The 22,834-nt window shown below is 39.7% G+C and overlaps 1 protein-coding gene across 3 annotated transcripts in view; it reads left to right on the top strand.

The window, feature by feature from the left end:
- Positions 1-22,834, top strand: part of Fancl (FA complementation group L) — a 75,572-nt gene that overhangs the window by 48,233 nt on the left and 4,505 nt on the right. For all 3 annotated transcript variants that reach the window (XM_085829063.1, XM_021177189.3, XM_029483514.2), the window contains one exon: positions 21,520-21,670. In XM_085829063.1, coding sequence (XP_085685189.1) covers positions 21,520-21,670 — 151 coding nt within the window. The remainder of the gene's footprint in view (positions 1-21,519; positions 21,671-22,834) is intronic.

The following is a 22,834-nucleotide window of genomic DNA, read 5'->3' as shown; positions in this document are numbered from 1 at the left end:
TTCTCTCTCCAGTGTCAATCACTTTAAACTGTTAGTATGTGCTTTTAATATTTGTGTTACTCAGTTTTCTTGTTGCCAGAGTAAATAACTGAGACAGTCAATTAAAAAGATAGAAGTTTGTTTGGAAATAGAGTATGGGCTCCAGAAGTGGCCATTACATTAGGTGACTGGTATCGAGGGTCTCATGTTAGAGGGAGTATGTGCTTTAGAGAAAGGAGGAGGAGAGGGGGAGAGGGCGAGTGGTAGGGGGAAGGAGGAAGGAGGAAGAAGAAAAAAGAAGGGTCCTACCCCGCTGAGATAATGGCATGAGTGGCCTGTGACCTCTTATCAGCTCCACTCTCTACAGTTTCTAGCTGTTCATACCACCCCACTGTTCTGGGAACATTATTAAAGCCTTTAACACATAGACCTTTGGAGGAACATTTGGGATTCAAAGTGTGATAGTATTGTAATTTATGATATTATGTGTTCAGTATATATATTTGTTCATTTAGGCATTATGTATAATTTTCTACTGTGGAAAGTGAGTTGGCTGGGTTTTGCTTGTTTATTTTTTTGTTTTTGTCTATTTTAACCTGCCTGACCACCACCTCAAAACAAACCTAATGTCTTGATCTTTACCAAATAATTGTATTGTAACTTTGATATAAGTTATTCAGTTATTATTATCATGAATATGTATACTTTGCACAGATAAGCAATGAGTGGTTGGGTGTAGTTAAATTTTCCTTTACCACCTTAGTTTTTGTTTTTCTAGAGTTAATGTTTATCTTACCTCATTTAACAGAATCCCCAAGAGACATGTCTGTCTGTCTGTCTGTCTGTCTGCCTGTCTATCTATTTACCTAGATATCTATTTATAGATAGATATAAATAGATAGGTTAGAGTGCAAATGGATGGGTACCTTTGACTCTTAATAAATAGTTACCTTAATTTTAGGGAAAAACTTTAATTACTATTGATTTCCAAACTTACCAAAGTTCATTTAAGCCTAGTAGGAAAATTTGGGTCTATGCATGTGGGATACTTCTTGCAATAATAAAAGTCTTCTGTGCATGGAAACCACAGAGATTGCTGTAGTGGAATAAGCTGTTTATGTTTGGTATTCAGGAGAAAAAGTTCTATATAGCTAACTTTTTCTTTATCTGTTTATTTTATGTTTGGTACTCAGGAAAAAAGTTCTATATAGCTAGCTTTCTCTTTGTCAGGGTACTGACACTATACTGTTTAACAGAAAATTATATTGATCTCTGGAAGTAGTTCCATTGGTAATGCTTATTGCATAAGCCTGAGGAGCTATTTGAATTCCCAGCATCATGTAAATTTTATGCACGGTGGCACTTGTCCATGACTCTAATGCTATGCGCCAGTGACAAGCAGACCCTTGGATCTCATGCATCAGGCAGTCTGGCTAAATTTGCAAGCTCCTAGTTCAGAGGAAATGCTTGTCTCAAAAATAAATAAATAAATAAATAAATAAATAAATAATAAAAAGTAGAAGCTGATAAGAAGATACCTGTAAATGATCTCTAGCTGCCACATGAGTCCACACACATGTATAACACATGTACATATATGCATACACTGCACATATAACACACATACAGACAAAGATAGACTGGCTTATTCTTTACTAGTTGATTGCTCTTTGTTGGTTTGGTTTGTAGTGTAGTGTACAATGTAGAAAGCTAAGGACAATATTGAAAGTGCCTACTTATTTTCAACATAAGCTTGACAGACTTTCTTTTCTTCAGTAAAATTGTTACAGCTGTTCTGTCAAACATGATGGAATTCTGCTTCATTTATCCCTCACGGCATATAGCTTCTTCACAGGAATTGAAAGAGGAGCAAGTACCAGAAATGGTCAGTTGCAGTTGAAATATTATTGGACAGGAGAGACAAATCCTTTGTGGATTCACTTAACAGGAAACATGGGATTGAATAGATGCAGTCACAGAAGTAACTACAGACACCGGTGAGGATCTTATTGGAAATGCAAGTAAAATCAAATGAACTGGGTATGTAGATTTATTTGAAGATACCTGATTGGAAATATTACAGTCAACTTTAATATTAAATTTCTGAAGTTTAATCTCTTCATGTTTTTACGTTCTATGCACGTCTATTGAATCTTCCAAAGATTAAAATGGTTGTTAGAGGGTTTATCTGCCAGTACTGTAGTGAAATAAAAAAAGAAAAAATAGAAAAAAAGAATAGGAAGCAACTGTTGCAAGTCCTAGAAAATTATGCTATTAATTTAAGTGTCATCAGAGCACAAAAGCTCACATTCCAGGACTATATGAACATTATTAAAATACTGGAAATAATAGTGCTTAAGAGGAAGATGTTACACTCTGAGATTTGCTTAAGTGACTGCCGTTACTGATTCTCTTCAGGCATTAGGAACGTAACAAAATGCTTTTAAAGATAATAAGCACTGCACTTTGAGACTGGCAGTGTTCACACTTTAAAGCCTAAGCGCTTTTGTAGTTTAACATGACTTGATAACAGCTATGGGGTAAGAGCCAGTATCTCAGTCCACATGCATCTGTCTTTCTTCCTTCTCCAGTGTATCTACCATGTATCTGATAAGATCTCATTATCTCTGTGCATGTATGGATATGAACCAATTATCCTTCTGTCCTTTCTTAGCTGTAAGGAGTATTGTTACTTTGGCCTACTTTTTTTTTTTTTTTAATTTTTAATATTTTTTTATTACGTATTTTCCTCAATTACATTTCCAGTGCTATTCCAAAAGTCCCCCATAACCCCCCCCCCCCACTTCCCTACCCACCCATTCCCATTCTTTTGGCCCTGGCATTCCCCTGTATTGGGGCATATAAAGTTTGCAAGTCCAATGGGCCTCTCTTTCCAGTGATGGCCGACTAGGCCATCTTTCGATACATATGCAGCTAGAGACAAGAGCTCCAGGGTACTGGTTAGTTCATCATGTTGTTCCCCCCTATAGGGTTGCAGATCCCTTTAACTCCTTGCGTACTTTCTCTAGCTTCTCCATTGGGAGCCCTGTGATCCATCCAATAGCTGACTGTGAGCATCCACTTCTGTGTTTGCTAGGCCCCGGCATAGTCTCACAAGAGACAGCTATATCTGAGTCCTTTCAGCAAAATCTTGCTAGTGTATGCAATGGTGTCAGCGTTTGGAAGCTGATTATGGGATGGATCCCTGGATATGGCAGTCTCTAGATGGTCCATCCTTTCATTCACAGCTCCAAACTTTGTCTCTGTAATTCCTTCCATGGGTGTTTTGTTCCCAATTCTAAGAAGGAGCATAGTGTCCACACTTTGGTCTTCATTCTTCTTGAATTTCATGTGTTTAGCAAATTGTATCTTATATCTTGGGTATCCTAAGTTTTGGGCTAATATCCACTTATCAGTGAATACATATTGTGTGAGTTCCTTTGTGATTGTGTTACCTCACTCAAGATGATGCCCTCCAGGTCCATCCATTTGGCTAGGAATTTCATAAATTCATTCTTTTTAATAGCTGAGTAGTACTCCATTGTGTAAATGTACCATAATTTCTGTATCCATTCCTCTGTTGAGGGGCATCTGGGTTCTTTCCAGCTTCTGGCTATTATAAATAAGGCTGCTATGAACATAGTGGAGCATGTGTCCTTCTTACCGGTTGGGATATCTTCTGGATATATGCCCAGGAGAGGTATTGCTGGATCCTCCGGTAGTACTATGTCCAATTTTCTGAGGAACCACCAGACTGATTTCCAGAGTGGTTGTACAAGCTTGCAATCCCACCAACAATGGAGGATGTGGCCTACGTTTTTTAATTGTTAAGGAAAACATTGCATTTGTTACTGCATGGAGACCATAGTATTGCTTGAATTGGGCTTTTTTGAGCTGTCATTGACAAAATTAGTGGAACACAGTTAAAATGTACAATTGGAGAGTGTGAACTTGGTAGTGATGTTAATTATCTTGGCAGTGGAGATGATTTCATGGTGACTATTTGTCATCCAAGGGTATATTTCCGTGGTATAACTGCTTTGAGGTTCACTGTGCAGCAGCATGTCATATATAGTTTATGCTTTTTTATTGTGAAGTATTTATGGATAGATATGCCACATGCTGCCATTAACTTGTCTGTGGACATAAGTTTTTAGGAGCTGCCCAGGTTGTTAGGCTAGAGAAGTGGTTCCCTGGCTAAAAGTGCTTTCCTTGCAAGGATGAGGACCGGAGTTAAAATTCCCAGAGTCCATATAAAAACGGGACATGTAGAGGGAGCATCTGTAACCCCAGGGTTTCTGTGTGGAGAAACCTGGCAAGTACAGCAGAAAGAACAAGAAAGAGATCTTGTCTCAAAGAAGGTTCAAGGTGAGGACTGACACCCAAGGCTATGACCTGCACACTACTGCCATGATACACACTCATTTGCATGTACACACATGACTGCACATAAGCATACATTTTAACTCATTTTATTTTAATGAGATATAATTAGATCATTTCCCTCCTTAGCTTTCCTCTCTCCAAGCCTCCCCTTCCCACACCTCTCATTTCAGGGCTGACCATTTGCTACTGGTTAACCATTAGGGGCTTATCTACTGAGAGAATGATCACACCCTCTCTATAGTTCATTGTCTAGGGAAGAGTCCTACCTGTGGTTTCTACCTTCTATGTTAGTATGCCTATTGGTGTCACCCTTATTCATACCATGTTTAGGCAGATATGTTGTTGAGGGATTGTGGGTATAACTCCCCTGCCATTTCTAGGAGACACAATCTCACAGCAGACTTTTTGATCCTCTCACTCTTACAGCCTTACACAACCACTTCCATGACACTCTTGAGGCTCCAGAGTTGTGTTGTACTTAAATCAATTGAGACTAGGCACCTATGATGTGAACTCTCAGTTGTGACATCTTCGTTTTGATGCACATGGCCTTTACATATAAAAACGAAGCTGCTATAAACAGCATGTGTCATTGTGTAAGAATATGTTTATATTTCTCTTGACTACATGTTTAGGAGAGAAGTTGCTGGATAGTACAGAAGCTATATATTTAACTTCTTGGGGAACTATCAAAGTATTTTTTTCTTTTTTCATCACTAATGTATTTATTTCTTCACTTTACATCCCAATTACAGCCCTGCTCCCTCCTCTCCTCCCAGTCCCACTATCACAAAACCCTCTCCCCATTACCCCCTCTTCTTTTCCTCAGAGACAGGGAGCTCTGCCCCCCAGTACCAACCCACCCTGGTACATCAAGTTGCAGCAGGGCTAAGTTCATCATCTTCTATTGAGGCCAGACAAGGGAGCCCAGCTAGGGGGAAGGGATCCAAAGGCAGGCAACTGAGTCGGAAACAGCCACTGGTCCATTGTGAGGGGACCAAGCTGTACATTTACCACAAATGTATAGGGGTCCAGGTCCTGTATGCTCACTAGTTGGTGGTTCAGTCTCCATGGGCCCAGGTTAATTTGAGTCTGTAGGTCTTCTTTGTGGTGTCCTTGACTCCTCCAAGACCCACACTCCTTCCTTGTTCTTTTCCACAAGACTCCACCTAATCTTGGTTGTGGGTCTCTGCATTTGTTCCCATCAGCTACTGGATGAAGTCATTTAGAAGACAGTTATGCAAGCTAGGTTCCTGTCTGTAAACAGCAGAGTATCATTAATCAGGATTGGCCCTCTCCCATAAAATGTGTCTCAAGTTTGGCCAGTGATTGGTTGGCCATTCCCTCAATCTCTGCTCCATCTTTATCCCTGCACATCTTGTAGTCAGGACAATTTTTGAGTCAAAGGTTTTGTCCCCCTCTCCCACTGGAAATTTCTCCTGCATACAAGAGGTGGCCATTTTAGTTTCTGTATCTACAGCTGCTAGGAGTCTCAGCTAGGGTCACCCCCATAAACTCCTGGGAACCTCCCAGATGGCAGATTTCTTTTCTCTCTCCCAACCCTCTCTCCACCTACTCACATCTTATCCCTTCCCATGTTTGTCTTTCTGGGTCTGTGTTACCTCACTCAATCTTTTCTATTTCCATCCATTTGCCTGCAAATTCCATGTTTTAGTTTTCAATAGCTGAATAGTATTCCATTGTGTAAATGAACCTTTTTTTTTTTTAAATCCATTCTTCAGTCTAGACATTGAGCCTATTTCCAGTTTCTAGCTAGTATGAATAAAACTAATATAAACATAGTTGAGCAAGTGTCTTTGTGGGATGGATGGTAGAGCATCTTTTGGGTATATACCCAGGAGTGGTGTAGCTAGGTCTTGAAGTGGAACTATTCCCAATTTCTGAGAAACTACCAATTTGATTTCAAAAGTGGTTGTACAGATTTGCACTCCTACCATCAATGGAGGAGTGTTGCCCTGCTCTATATTTGTAGCATGTAATATTAAAAAAACAACACACGCTATTGCCAGCTAGGCACTGGCTGGTGGTCATGGTCTGTTTCCAGCCTGATACCAAGACTGCATGTTTCCCTTTTGTCAATGGTTGTCCTACCAAAGCTAGCTCTGTCTCTCCAGAGCACCTTGTGATTGGCTGCTGCCAAGCAAGCTCAGAACTCCCAAATTTCCATGGCTAGCTGGGGTGCACTCTCGCAAACACACACTCTGCTGTGGTTACCTTTCCCTGGACCTCAGTTGAATCACCATAAGAAGGAGGACACCAGACAATCTTAGTTTAGAATCAACAGATAACACAATCACTGGGCACAGAACGTAGCATTCTAAATTTGTCAACTATTCTGTGTTAGAAATCTTCTGCCACTCCACAACCTGAACTAACACCCTCCAGCCTATGTTATGCCTGCCTTGCTCCCACAGTGCAAAAAGAAGTTCCTCTCCTCCTGCCTTCCTTCTGTCTCTCAGACCCGGAAGTCCCGCTTCCTCCTTGCCTAGTGATTGGCTTCTTGTACTTATTATAATAGTCAATTAGGGAAAAATTCTGCTCTACATGTCCTCACCCGCATGTGCTGTCACTTGAGCTTTTGATCTTAGCCATTCCATCTTATTGTAAGATGGAATCTCAGAGTTGTTTTGATTTGCATTTCCCTAATGACTAAGGACATTTACATTTCTTTAAGTGCTAGGCCATTTGAGACTCCTCTGTTGAGAAATTTCTGTTGAGCTCTGTTCTCCATTGTTTTAATTGGGCCATTTGGTTTGTTGATGTCTAACTTCTTGAGTTCTGTATATATTTTGGATATTAGTTCTCAGTCTGATGTAGAGTTGGTGAAGATCATTTCCCATTCTGTGGGCTGCTATTTTGTCCTATTAATGGTGTCCTTTGCTTTACAGAAGCTTTTCAATTTATTAATTCTTGATCTTAGTGCCCTAGCTATGGGTGTTCAGTTCAGGAAGTTGTCTCCTGTACCAATGTGTTCAAGGCAGTTTCCCACTTTCTCCTCTATTAGATTTAGTGAATCCTGTCTTATATTGAGGTGTTTGATTCACTTGGACTTGAGTTTTGTGCAGGGAAATAAATGTGGACCTATTTGCATTCTTCTACATGCAGATGTCCAGATAGAGCAGCACCATTTGTTGAAGATGCTTTAAGAGCTGGCTCTTTGAGAAAATCAACCAGATAGACAAACCCTTAGATAACTAAGTAAAAGGCAGAGAGACAGATCAAATTAACAAATTCAGAAATGAAAAGGGAGGCATAACAATTAGACCTTACTTCAAAAGACTGTCCTCTACAAAGTGGGAAAATGTAAGGGAAATGGATGATTTTCTTGATTGATGACACTTACCACAGTTATAGAAGGGTCTGAAATTCATTGGAGGAAGACCCCAGACTCAGAGAGCATGCTAGGGTCACCATCGTTTCTAATGACAACACAATCAGAGACACTGGAGCCCCTTTTATAACAGAACTTCTTAATTGCTTCTGAAATACAACAGACTTCTAAAACTTAGGGCACATTCCAAAGTGTTACAAAAACCATTAACCGAAGATCATATAGAAGATATACACCACAGGACAGGAGTGCTAGACTGCAGCCTCCATCCCCAGAGCAACTTAGACAGGCAGATCAGCTGCGGAAGCAGAGTATTTTACACCCAGGATAGCAAATGGTCCATGGCCTGGTTTTCTAGTGGAGACAAAATGGAATAAAAAGGAGTCTTCAGTTATATCAAAATCAGGTAAACAATTTAAATAGCTCTATTACCCCTAAGGGAATAGAAGCAGTCATCAAGCCGGGTGTGGTGGCACACGCCTTTAATCCCAGTACTCGGGAGGCAGAGGCAGGCGGATTTCTAAATTCGAGGCCAGCCTGGTCTACAAAGTGAGTTCCAGGACAGCCAGGGCTATACAGAGAAACCCTGTCTCCAAACAAACAAACAAACAAACAAACAAAAAGCAGTCGTCAAACGTCTCACAACCGGAATAATCCCAGATTTTTACCAGACTTTCAAATAATACCTAGTAGCAATACTCCTCAAACTATTTCACAAAATAGAAATAGAAACAACATTGCCAAACTCATTCTATAAGGCCACAGTCACCCTGATACTTAAACCACACAAAGACTCTACAAAGCAAGAGACCAGTTTTCCTTATGAACATTGGTGAAAAATTACTCAATAAAATACTCACAAACTGAATCCAATGACACATCAAGAAAATCATCCACCATGATCAAGTAGGCTTGCTTCATCACAGAGGTGCCAGTATGGTTTAATATCTGAAAATCCATCAATGTAATCTACCATATAAACACACTGAAAAAATAAACAACACATGATCATCTCATGAGATGCTGAAAAAGCCTTTGACAGAACCCAGTCTGTCTTCATGTTAAAATTCTTGGAGAGATCAGTGATACAAGGTGCATAGCTAAGCACAAATACTCAAAACCCTAATAATCCAAGAACACGCCAAAAGGGTCATTCACCATGATCAAGTAGACTTGATCCCAGAAATGCAGGGATGGTACAGTATAGAGCAATCTGTCAAGCAATCTACCATATTAATAAAGTGAAATTTAAAAAAAGCACATGATTATTTCATCAGATGCTGAGTGAGCTTTTGACAAAAATCCAACACCCCTTCATGATAAAAGTCTTGGAGAGCTCAGAACAATGATCTTGCGTCTCAATTATTTGACTTGTTTCTCAAAGTTAAACAAACCCTATGCAACTGTATGTGACTTTCTAAGAAGTTTTGCTGCCAGAATGTTTAAACTCTGTTCATAAAAAGTTGGACTAGGCTTCTTTCAGATGATTTCCTTTGCCCTAGAGAATTGTAACTTTCTTCAGAGTTGTTCATTTGACTTTTTGTCAGGATGTGGAAAGCATTTGTAACTTCTGTAACAGTGAGCTGGAGGTGCTGTCTTCATAGGTCTACCTATGTAATTGGTACCTACTCCTAGGTAATTTGTAGAACAAAAAATATATTTCTTAAAGACTTACTTATTGTAAGTATATGGGCACACTGTTGCTCATCTTCGGATGGTAGCTGTCTTTAGACACACCAGAAGAAGGCACCTAATATAATTACAGATGGTTGTGAGCCACCATGTGGTTGCTGGGAATTGAACTCAGGACCTCTGGAAGACCAGTCAGTGCTCTTAAACACTGAGCCATCTTTCCCGCCCAAGAAAATATTTCTAACCATTTCAAGAACAAGTATTCATTTTTTTTTTAAAAAAAGAGTTTAGACGTAAGTACACATCACTTCCAGATGAGAGTGTGATAGAAGCCAAGAAATAAACATTTTTTAAAGGTACATCATCTAGTCATGGGACAAATGAAACCTTTGCCTTCCTATTCATTGGCTCATGCTTCATAAGCTGTAGTTTAAAAATGTCCTACCCTTCTTGCCTTTTAAATTATGTGATTGTCCTCTCTATACTCATTGTGATGGCTAGTTTTATGTCTACTTCACATAAGTCAGTGGTAAATGTGGAAGTATAAGCCAAATAAGCCCTTTGGCCTCAAGTTGCTTTGGTTATGGTGTTTTATCACAATAGTAACCCTAACTAAGAGACATCTACTAGAGCTCTCTGAGTTGTTGTTAGCACCTCTTTCCTATCTCAACCCTAGTCTACATTAAAATAAGTCCTATTGTGGTTGGTGTACCTTTATATGGGCCATACTTGTAAACATTTTCAAGTAGGTGGAATCGAATGTACTTGGCAGCCATTATTTTTAACTTCTGGATATTCTCCAGCTTTCTCATAGGGTTTCATAGTTACTGACTTCTTCCTCTAACTTGTTTCCTCTCTATCACCCTTTCCATCTTTATATACATTAGTGATACAAGATTCTGGAAGACATTTCTCTTCAGCATTTCTCTTCCCACCATATTAAGATATAGCTAAAAGGCTTCTGTGTTGTTGTTTTGATTATGAGATACTTTTTGCCTCTGAGTTTTTTGGTTTGGGGGTCACTTAGCCTTCTGTTTGTATGTTGAGTTTGAATGTTTATGGGCTGTTCATTTCTCTTGCCTTCTGTCCTGCATCTGTTTCGCTTTGGTTGAGAACAGTTCCTCTGTAGACTTTGTATTTGGAGCCCAGACTGACCTTCAACTCTGGACCTCTTTCTCAGCTTCCTGACTGCTGGGGTTCTTGCTATGTTCCACCATACCTGGCTCTATTATACACTTTCATTCTTTCATTCTGTATTCTTTGATTATCTTCTTGATAATATGTGCATAAACAGATGCCATTTTGGGTTAGTTTACTAGTTGCCTTGGTATAGGTTGAAATTGCCTTATTAAATTAATATTTTTTAGTATATTATAAACATCATGAAATGCAAAGAAAGCTAAGAGATTATCTTTTCCATTTTCTACATAGGCTTTTTAGTATTATGAACATAATGCATTCTTTTATAGGAAATAAAAAGTACAAAGAAGAAGATAAAAAACAAAGTACATGTGTGTGTCTTTCTGTCTGTCTGTGTGTGTCTGTGTTAAACCATTTTAACTAGGAATCACTGGAAAAAATAGAACAAAGTTTTTTAAGCAGATTCAGAATGGATCTAAGATTGATTAATTTGGAAAAGGTTAAGGGTATTTATTAAGGTCCCATAGGATCTGTAAAATCTCTTCCCTGAGGCTCTGCTATAGAGCATCACAAACAATGGCAATACTGTCAGATAATGGGAGGGAAGTGAGACTGTGGCAGTGAGCTATCTGTTGAAGGATAAGTTACTTTGGACAATTCAGGTATTCCAAGCACTTCATTTTCTCCCTCCTTCCCGAACCCTGGAACTGTTTCTTTGCTCACTATGTAGCTCTGCAATTAGAACAGTTTTGTCTCAATCACAAGGTGGTATTTCTGTTAGATCATATGCTTGTTTACTTTAGGAAATTATTTCCCCCCATTTTATGTTAATGTCTTTTCATTTCTATTTTACTTATGCTTTAAATAACCTTTATGTGTTAATTATATAAATATTCTTGGTACAAAATCAAATAGGATAAAAATTCAAGTCAGGAACTATATGTCTTAAAATACTTGCTTTGAAAGTGTAAACACACACTATATACTGAGCAATTGATATTTTATATAGATTATCCTTCTCAGTCTTGGAAGGATCTCTGTATTAGAAGTGTTAAGGTGTGTGTGATTATCTCCCAAAGGCCACATAATGCCTTAGTCTGTAGAGTGGTTTCATTGGCAGCTGTCAGAACTTGTAGTATGTAGAAAGTCCTTTAGTCATCGATGAAAATTGAAGGATTTTGTTCTCTTCTGTCTTCTGTGTTTTCTAGCTGTGCTTGAGAGTTTACTCCTCCACATTTGTTAATAGGCTCCCTCATTGCTTGGTCAACACAATTGTGCTTTCCACTATGGGGCTGGTAATTCATTTTCTCTTTATAATTATCTTGTGGAAAGGAAAGCCAGTTACCACATGAAGCCTAGACTGAGTTACTTGCCATGGTGGTTTGAATTGGCCACTAGGGAGTGGCACTGTTGGAAGGTGTGGCCTTGTTGGAATAGGTGTGGCATAGGCGATAAGTCCCTGGGGCAGACTTTGAAGTCTCAGAAGTTCAGACTAACCTACTAGTGGCTCACTTTGTTCTTCCTGCTGGCCTCTGATCCAGATGTGAGCTCTTTGCTCTCTTTCTCTAGTACCATGTCTGATTACATGCCACTGTGCTTCCTGCCATGACAATAATGGACTATACTTCTGAAATTGAAATTGTAAGAATTGCTGGGTCATGGTATCTCTTCACAGCAATAGAAAACTGACTAAGGCATTTGCTGAGAAGCATGTAACCCATATAGAGAGCAGAGTGATGTAGAGAGCATGGTGTGGGACTGCAGCTTTGACTGTAATGCATGATGATCTCACCTGCCATACTCTATAGTATCAAGCCATTTCTGTGTGTGTGGTTTTTTTTTTTTTTTTTTTTTTGCTTATTTAATCTCACATTGTTTTAGACTTGTGTGAGGACTGCTGAATATGACTTGAAATTGACCATCTTAGGTTGAAGATACGGCATTATCTTCTACAGGACCAATTTCATAGATGGGTTCGATATTTACAAGTTCACTTAATAATTCCGAACTTATAATACTGTATAAGGTAAAAATGCTAGTTTTATTCTTTTGCTGGTTCACACTCAGTTTGTCTACTCATATTTGTGAAGTAAGGCTGTCTTCTTTTCAACTGTGATATCAGAATTTTTAAGAGTACTGCATCCAATCTGTAGGTTACTTTTGGTAGTATAGCCATTTTCACAACATTAACTCTGCCAACCCAGGATGAGGAAGGCCTTTTCATCCTCTCCTATCTTCCTTGGCCTTCTTTGTAAATGTCTTGATGATTTGATTAGAGTGGTCTTTCATTCTTTTGGTTAGGTGTGTGTTCCTAGGTATTTAATTTTTTTTGTTTTTCTTTTCTTTTTAAATTATTTTGAATGGGATATTTTTTCTAATTTATTTCTCTGAGATTACATTGTTGATACTGTTGCATGTAGTTTTAAATGCATGCTACCACCTTGCTCAGGAGCTGCCGTGCTCTGGCCTCTCTTGGCTCCCGTTTGTCTCACCCGGCTTAGCTCTGAGATAGATGGAAATCAGCCCCGACCTGGCTTCCTTTTCTCTGGATTGGCTCTGGGATCAGCTGTTGCTAGCTGCAACATGGCCTCTCTCTGCCCACCTTTGCTCTGGGAGGGATCCCACGTTACCAGCCCATTCCTGAGACCCTTGAATCTGAGGCTAAAAGACACTGACTAATACACTGTTATTACTTTAGAGTTTGCCTGCTAGCACAATTTCTGGGTGCAAATGCATCGTGCCTGGACATTCACGCCCGTATCTGTTTGTTATCTTCCTCTCTCCCTCCGCCCTAAACTTAGTACCTGTATCAGCTACTTACTCCCCAACTTCCTAGGCCCTCGGCCCATAGCAGAGACCACAGGCCTCAGCTGCCCCAAGACCTTGCATGATTGCAACACCCTCTTTCCTCAAAAGCATGGCAGAAAAGCCCCTCTCCTTCCTCCTGGGACCCTGAAGTCTCACCTGTACCTTCTGCCCAGCAATTGGCTCCTGACCATTATTGACAAGTCAAGAATCAATTAGGGAACTAGACCTTAGTATCAGAACCTCTCCTTACATGATATATATGAGGACTCCTTTTTAGGCTGGTTTTGTATTATGTAATTTACTGTACAATTTTATTAAATCTAAGGGTTTGTTAGTCGAATCTACTATGTCTTATAAGTACAGAACCATATCTACATATAGAGATAGATTGATTTATTTTTATCCTTTTAATGTCTTTCTCTTTTCTAATTGCTATAGCTAGGACTTTGAATACCATATTGAGTAAAAGAGGGGAGAGTGTTTAAGAGAGGAATTCTAGTTATAGAAGGGTGAAATTAGATACATATCATTTAACTTGTATGAAAACCAGCTTACAATGGATCGTATACCTTAATTTTAAACCTGAAATGTAGAAACTGACAGCTAGAGATATATAGGTAATACTTTTCAAGACTCTGGGGCAGGCAAGAATTTTCTGGGCAGAAGTTCAATACCATAGGAACTAGCCTCCGTATAAACAGATGTGACCAAGTGAAAGTAGGTTTTGCACAGAACAAAAACCAAAAGCAAAAAGCAACAGAAGAAAGAGTCCACAGAATAGGAAAAAATGTATGTCAGCTGTACTTAAGACAAAAGGCTAATGTCCAGAATTTGCAAAGTAAACAAGTAAATAAAACTGCCAGTTAATAAATGGACCAGGAATATGAGCAGACAATTTTCATATGAAAAAAAAAAACCCACAAATGGCCAATAGGTTTCAAAAAGTATTCAATATTCCTAGCTCTCAAGGAAACCCAGGTTAAAACTACGTTGAAATAACTCCTTACTCCAGTAAGAATGACGGTCATCAAGAAACCTGGCAACAGATATTAGGAGGATGTGGGCAAAAGCAGCCCATATTCACTGTTTGTGGAAGTGTAAATTAATACATCTACTATATAAATCAATGTGGAGGTCACAACAAATTAAAAATAAAATGCCATATGACCAAAATACTTCACTCCCCAGCATGAACCCAGAGAAGTCCATAGCCCACTGCAGAAATAGCTGCAAATAACGTGTGTATTGCTGCTCCACTGACAACAAAAAACTATGTCCACCTGTAGGTTAATAGAAAATGATAATATAGTATATATGAAAATGTAAAAGTTTACATAGAAAATGGAGTAAAGAGTTCAGCAGTAAAGAGAAGTGAAACCATGAAAATTTCAGGAAAGTGGTTTTATACAAATAACATTAACTGAGAACTTCCACATTCAGACAGGAAACAGAAAAAGCATGCTCTCTCTTCTGTGTAGATTCTAGCCCAGAATGTGCACATATTTATCTGTTAGTAGCTGTAAGTCTAGTAACTGGTCTGTTGCTCGTGGTAAATACGCTGACCAAAAGCAACTGGGGAGAAAAGGGCCTATTTCACTTACACGCCCAGGTTTTCTATCATTGATGGGAGACCAAGCAGGAACTTAAACCAGGATCAGTGGCAGGAATCACGGAGGAAAGCTGCTTACTCACATGTTGTTTGGCTCATGCTCCATGCCTTCTTACATAGTTCAGATCCACAAATGTCTCACATATATGAACATAGGCCAGTTTGATTAAAGTGGTTCTTCAGTTGAGATTCCCTCATCCCAGGTGACCTAGGTTGACAATAAAAGCTGTGGTACAAAAATGGGGTTCAGTGTCTGCTCGGAACTAGGGCTGCTGGGCGAAAAGGATGCAGGGAGTTTGACTGTGTGGACCCCAGTCCCACGCTGGGGCGGGAGTTGGACTGTGAGAAGCTCCAGGGTGGGGAAGGCAGTCTGAGGTCCTCATAGAACTGCTGGAGTTGGACTCCGACTCTTGGGCACCACAGACACCGCTGGGCACCATGGAAGAGCCGGTTCCGGGGTCCCTGGGCCACACGGAGGCCAAGGACATCAGGTTCTCACTCTCGGACATCCCAGATGCTCGTGAAAGAGCAGAGAATGGTTGGGAACCCTTGGGCAGACTCTGGCCTGGAGGCCAAAGGGAAAAGGGTAGGAAGAGAGCTCTGACAGGTACCGTGTAGAGGAGAGTTCTTAGCTTGGATGACAGGTGGCTGTTTTGGCTGAAGCTGTGGCTGGAGCGCAGGGAGGCTTCCTGGCAGGAGGTTAGATGCCAGGCTCCTTAGGGGAAGACTGCTCCATTGCTCCAGCATGATGGTTTCAGTGAGCAGAGATGGTCCATGGTTTTAAGGCCTTTATTGTAGAAAGGCAGAGAGGGAGAAAGTAGGGAAGCAGAGGCCAGCCATGGCCATGTGGAGAGAGGGGAAGGGAAGGCTGCGGGTGGGGATGGGGGTGGGGAGAGGGAGCAAGAGTAAGAGCAAGAGAATAAGAGGTAAGGGAGTAAGAGAGAGAGGAGGGGGCAAGCAGCTCCTTTTATACTGGGCTGTGGAGGAGCATACCTGGGTGTTGCCAGGTAACTGTGGAGGTGAAGTCCAGACAGAATACCAGAAGCTTAGGGCATCGCCTACCTGACTTATAGTCACACACCTCTCTGCAGGGGCTGTAGCTGTGACATGAGCCAGGGGCCCAGGAGGCATGGCTGAATTTCCATGGTCCCTTGAAGGTGGAAGTCACCCCCCCCTCCCCACCCCCCAACCCCAGGACTCTGGGGTTCCAGGCCTGTGCTGGGACCAGGCTATCTGTACACAGCTCACTGCCCCACAAAAAGCCACCCAGGACAGTTTCTCCCTTATCAAATTGACAAACACATCATCATTAAACCACAACCTTTCTGTTCTTGTGTGTGCCTAGAATATCTTGTTAATACAATAATATAAGCCATAATACAACTTTAAAAGTCTCACTGCTTTAAAAAAGGCTGTCATGCTTTAAAAGTTTGTTGTCACTTTAAATATCCATAGACTCTCAACTGTGGGCTCCTGTAAAATTGCAAACAAGTTACATACTTTCTCACTCCAAAAGGGAAGAACCAGCACAGAGTAAAGATTAAGACCAAAGCAACGCAAACCCCAGCAACGTAATCCAAATCCTATGGCTTACAGTCTTGAAACTCAGGACCTTCTGGGTTCTAGAGGTTTTGAGTGGCCCATCTCTCCAGAATTGCCATCCAAAGCACACACAGCTTTTCTTGCAGGCTCAAGACAGTTCCACTTTATACCTGTCACTGTCCCTGGTAGCAGATAGTCACCATGGCCCTGGCATATCTGGTGTCCTAGCTTCTCTACTGCAGAAGAGGCTGTTTCATAACTATTGGCCTTTGTAGCTATACTCACCCTGCCACATAGCCAGCCCTCAGGCACTCTCTATAACCCTGTCCTTCGTACCTCTCATGGCTTCAGTACCAGTACGTGTTACCAGGTTCAGTACAACTTGACATGCAGCCTTGCCCTTCTTCTCAGGACTATGGCTTCTGTTCTTCACCCTGAAAAAACATTTCCTAGATATTTCACATTACTGATGCTGAGCTCTCATTAATATAGATGTTTCTTCAGTCCAAGCTGACTAGCATCCTGTGTCCAAATAATGTGCAGGTTCAGTGGTATTTATCTTCAGTTATAAATGATAATTTTTCAGTTTCAGTTGACCAGCATCCACAGATTCTTAAAACAAACTATTGCACAAACAACCCCAGCATGTTTTGGCTTTCCTCAAACTTCACAAGTCAGGCTTCCATTGTCTGCATTTTGCCCAACATGCTTCTTTAAAGACCCCACAACAAAGCCCTTGAAGCTCTGTACTCAGTGGTTTTTATTTCTCCCATAGTTCTCCCCCAAAAAACATGGTCAGTGCATCACAGCAACACCCTACTGCTGGAACCAGCTCCCATATCAGCTCTTTTTTCTTATGTTGTGATAAAACACTCTGACTGAAGGCAGCTTAAAGAAGAAAGAGTTTTGCCACGAACTGTCCAGTTTATGGATTGTCCTAATGGGGGTGACATGGGATGAAGAAGTGACAGACACACATATAGGAAAGTATGGATTGCCCATCCTTTCGTCTTAGCTCCAAACTTTGTCTCTGTAACTCCTTCCATGGGTATTTTATTCCCTATTCTAGGGAGGAATGAAGTATCCATGCATTGGTCTTCCTTCTTCTTGAGTTTCTTGTGTTTTGCAAATTGTATGTTGGGTATTCTAGGTTTCTGGGCTAATATCCACTTATCAGTGAGTACATATCAAGTGACTTCTTTTGTGATTGGGTTACCTCACTCAGGATGATATCCTCCAGAAACATCCATTTGCCTAAGAATTTCATAAATTCCTTGTTTTTAATAGCTGAGTAGTACTTCTTTGGGTAAATGTACTACAATATTTGTATCCATTCCTCTGTTGAGGGACATCTGGGTTCTTTCCAGCTTCTGGCTATTATAAATAGGGCTTCTATGAACATAGTGGAACATGTGTCCTTATTACCAGTTAGAACATCTTCTGGGTATGTGCCCAGGAAATGTATTGCTAGATCTGCCCGTAGTACTATGTCCTGCCCCACCCAGGGGTCCATCCCATAATCAGCCACCAAACGCAGACACTATTGCATATGCCAGCAAGATTTTGCTGAAGGGACGCTGATATATCTGTCTCTTGTGAGGCTATGCCAGTGCCTGGCAAATACAGAAGTGGATGCTCACAGTCATCTATAGAATGGAATACAGGGCCCCCAATGGAGGAGCTAGAGAAAGTACCCAAGGAGCTGAAGGGGTTTGCAGCCCTATAGGTGGAACAACAATATGAACTAACCAGTACCCCCAGTGCTCGTGTCTCTAGCTGCATATGTAGCAGAAGATGGCTTAGTTGGCCATCATTGGGAAGAGAGGCCCCTTGGTCTTGCAAACTTTATATGCCCCAGTACAGGGGTACGCCAGGGCCAAGAAGTGGGAGTGAGTGGGTAGGGGAGCAAGGTGGGGGGAGGGTATAGGGGACTTTTGGGATAGCATTTTAAATGTAAATGAAGAAAATATCTAATAAAAAAATTAAAAAAAAAAGAAAAGTAGGGATTGATTAGTGGGAGATGCACCAACAGCCTCCTAGTAGCTTCTTATATTCTGCATGAGGGCAGAGGAAGTGTGTATGGTCTCTGCAAACAGGGCTTCCCCCATGCTCCTATAACCAGGACTGGAGATGGCTAATAGTATAGATGACCTCTATGCTATATATGATGAAGACCACACGGGATCCTCTTCTTGGCCCTTAAGATAACATGGAAGGCCATCTTTAGAGCCCATCATTATGGAAAAAGTGGCATGTACTTTGAGAAAAGTTTCAATGTAATTATGCCTCCTTGGGCAAAGGGGACTGTGTTACATGAGGAAATAGAGGACTCAGTAGTTGGTGTTGGCTTAGACTTCTAGAGTGTAACACTGGGCAGTTTATTTTAGGCATATTTAAGCACAGTGCAATTTTGATAGAAGTTTCCTGAAGTAGCAGGGTCCTAGGAGGTACTAGCTTATCTTCATCTCCTTCATAGATTTTTAACTTAATTTAAACATCATTTAAATGGACACACAGTACACATAATGGTGAAGGTTAAGAACTTGTCCCTGTTAGTTTTTTCTTCTTTGGCAGGATATTTGGGCTTTTGTAAACATGGCTGCAGTAGGCATTCTTGTAGGCATGTTGGTATGCACTTGTTTTCGCACTTCTCTTGGAGTGGAAATGCTAGATCATAAGGTAGGGGTTTCTTTAGTTTGTAAATAAATACAATTTCCAGATCTTTCTAAAGAGGCATGACTTTGACACTCTCACCCATAGCTCATCAGCTCGGGTTGATCTGTGTCCTTATTGACGGCTTTATGGTTCCTTTCATCTTTATTAAGAATTGTAGCTCTTACAAAAGATTTCTCACTTGGTTTTTTACTGGAGTTTTCATTCAGCATTTTCAAGTTGACAGAAAGAACCTTTATCAATATGTCAGTATACCAACTATATCAATATATCAACTATATCAGTAGTGAAATCTAAACTTGTACATATTAGAAAATGAAGAGTTGGCTTTTTAAAAAAAAAGAGAGACTTACTTTCTTGGTAATAATGGCATTTGACTTTAACTTTGGCCACATTTTTTTGATATATCAGTATAAATACTATTACTAACATATAGGAATGGCATAGTATTTTAATTGGATAATCTTTAAGTCTTTGTGTGTGATTTCACAATCAAATCAAACAATTGAGAATCTGACTTCTGGCTTTTGGGGAGATGGTTTTACTCCCTTCTCCTGCATCCCTGACGTTGTTAACAGAGTTTTGTTTTGTTTTGTTTTGTTTTCCCTTACCTAGGATGCTTATCTTGAAGCATTTATTCTGAAAGTCTTTCCAGTAAAGTCTAATAATGGCTGTTGGGTGCAAGGTTCCCTTTTCTGCCACCTACGTCTAGTTTGTAGGTCATTTGTGTTTACTCTAAACTGCTATTTTCTTATTTTAAAAGTATTTATTGTTCAAAATGTATTTTGAACAATATGTTTTGTATGTAGGAGAAATGGCAAATGTGTTTGTAAATACTTTCAAGTAAAAGATGCTACTATGAAAACCCCTTGTCATTTCTTTTGAATGCAGTTAAACATTAGGTAAACACTGGATTTTATAGATGAAATACATAGGTATAGATACAGATGGAACAGAGAAGGCTGGGTATACTGACTTCATTACTAGCTGTGTAAGAGGTAGTAATAGAACTGTGTGATTTTGTTTTATTACTTACATCTGTAGCATAATGTAGCATACCATTAAAGGACAATCTCCCTTTAGTGTTTATAAGGTTATTTTGAGACATAAGGTTTAGTTGCCATTCTTACATTCCAACCCCACCCTTGTAGCTCAGTAGACTAGAGGCGTGAAACCATTTCTGACAAAGGAGCCAATGACTCATCTCATGATACAGCATTCCTGTGGGGATGGGGTGGTGGGTGTGAGCAAGTGCCACTCCACAGCATTTTAGAAGACTTGCTTCCTCTGTTTGTTCCTTTGTTACTTGTTTTGAATGACTACATGCAAACTATTTTAAGACTTCGTACACCAGCGTGGTGGCACATGCCTTTAATCCCAGCACTTGGGAGGCAGAGGCAGGCGGATTTCCGAGTTCGAGGCCAGCTTGGTCTACAAAGTGAGTTCCAGGACAACCAGGGCTATAAAGAGAAACCCTGTCTCGAAAAACAAAAACAAAAACAAACAAACAAACAAACAAACAAAAGATTCGGTGTATTCTTTGGTTATTTGAAACACTAAACTACTTATTCTTAAACTGCTGTACAAAAACAGCAAATAGTTGTGTCTTTTAAATGCATCACATTATTTTACAAGAAATACTTTCCTCTTCTAAAAGGAAAAATATAAATTATACGGTAAAACACTTATGGTTTTATTTCGTGAAATATATTAAGTTAACTTGTAATGATTGATGTATTTAAACTGAATTCACAGGTTGACTAAAAGTCAAATGTGAAAGTTACAGGTTTTTTGAATTCTTAAAAAGAATAATGCAAAGCTTGGCTGGAGATGAAGTTCAGTGGCAGAGCTTGCCTAGCATGCACTTCATCCTTGGTTTAATCCCAGCCCAGTAAAAAATGCAAAACAAAACAACAACAAGAAAAACACATTTTTATACTTTTATACTAATTAGGTCTGCAAGGCTTGTTCATTCACTAATACTTAAAGTTAATCTAGTCCAATTATGAATATCACTGTGTCTAATTTCATTTTTAGAGCAAAAAAGTAATTTCTATTAACATTATATGTTCAGTGCATTAGATATGATAACATCAATAAGTTTATTCATATGTATTTATATATATCACTTTATGTGATTTCTGTTCATATGCATAATGTGTGTCACATGGCTTCATGAAGACCATTCCTGATAATGCAGACTAGTGACAATGACTGTGCTAATCCTTTGCATGCAAAGAAACCTGCACCAGAGTCTTGATGACTATCAGAGGCCATTGTTTGGTGGGGGGGGGGGGGGTGAACCTGGCGTCAGCAGCCTGAGTGCAGTGTGCTTTGAGTGGAATCTGATTTGCTGGATGTAGAGCATATTAACTTCCTAGCTTCTGTCTTTTCATAGAGCTCCTTGGTTGATGTTTATAGTCAATTCTTGGTGGCATTAGAGACGCTGAAGGTGTTCTGGGATGTTATGGATGAAATTGATGAGAAGACCTGGGTGCTGGAACCAGAGAAACCTCCCCGGAGTGCAACAGCACGCAGGATTGCATTAGGTACAGAAGAAAGATGAGAGTGTTTTTAGGTGTCTAGTTTTATTCTATATTATTAACAAAATAAATTTAACATGGCACTTAAAATCTTAGATGAAATTTCCTTGTGTAGATTCAACTATTGAAACTCTTGGGAATAAAACCTGATTTTTATTACTACATGGTTAATACAAATGTTTTAGATGGGAAGGGCTTAGGTGTTTGGTTTTAAAAGGTGACCAATGGAAGTAACATTCAGACAGTGGTTAATTAATGTTAATTAGCACAGAAATTGTGTTGCAGGTAATTCCAAATGAATGCTACTTAGAAGCCTGTGTTAGAAATTACAAAGTCTTTATCTTCTGTGGAAGCAAAGATCTGGCAGTCTTCTCTGATGAAATAAAGAGAGGGAGGACACTGAGTTGGGTCATGCCACTGAGAGCAATATGAGGCACCACGTGAGCCCTCATATGTGATGAGTACCTACTTTCTAATTACTAGAGGTGGCTGAAGAACAAGCATTACTGCTGTGTTGCTGCAGTGCCCCAGTCTCTGCCAGATGGTTTTCTTCATGAACAAACAAAGCAAAGCCTGTGGTAGAGTGTAACCTTAAACTTTTAGATTTCCATCTAAACTTTTACATATTTTTATATATTTCTCACTACATTATGGTAATAGCTGCTTATAGTCTCCATTTATTATTTACCTCTTTATTTTATTTTATTTTATTTTATTTTATTTTTGGCCTTGTTAAAAGCTACTATATAGGATGTATTCCAGTAGACATTTTGAAACAATGATATGAATTGTACTAAAGTCAATGAACAACTTAACTTCTGTACTCTCTGTCCAGCCTAATAACTGGCAGATCTTGGGAGATTGATAACTGCAGCATTTTGCTAGTAACATGTTACCTTCCAGTTTGAGATGTCTATCAGTATTTAACTTAGAATAATTAACCAATTATAATGTATTTGTCAAGAAGTAGATGCTAAGACTGAAAACATTTTCTTTAGAGAAATTTCATGATTTATTATCATCATGGCTCCATTAAAATAATTATTCCCGAACCACATTTTCTATTAGTTTCCTTATTGTTCAGCTTAAACAGCCAAGTTTTAGACACATTCTGCATTTACTTTTAGCTCTTCTTCCTGCCTCAAGCAATGATTTTCTGTAGGGCCAACC

Source organism: Mus caroli, unplaced genomic scaffold (assembly GCF_978045245.1).
Source record: "Mus caroli unplaced genomic scaffold, Mus_caroli_1 scaffold_13, whole genome shotgun sequence".
NCBI classification, from domain to species: Eukaryota; Metazoa; Chordata; class Mammalia; order Rodentia; family Muridae; genus Mus; species Mus caroli.
This window is presented reverse-complemented; position numbering and strand designations above follow the sequence as displayed.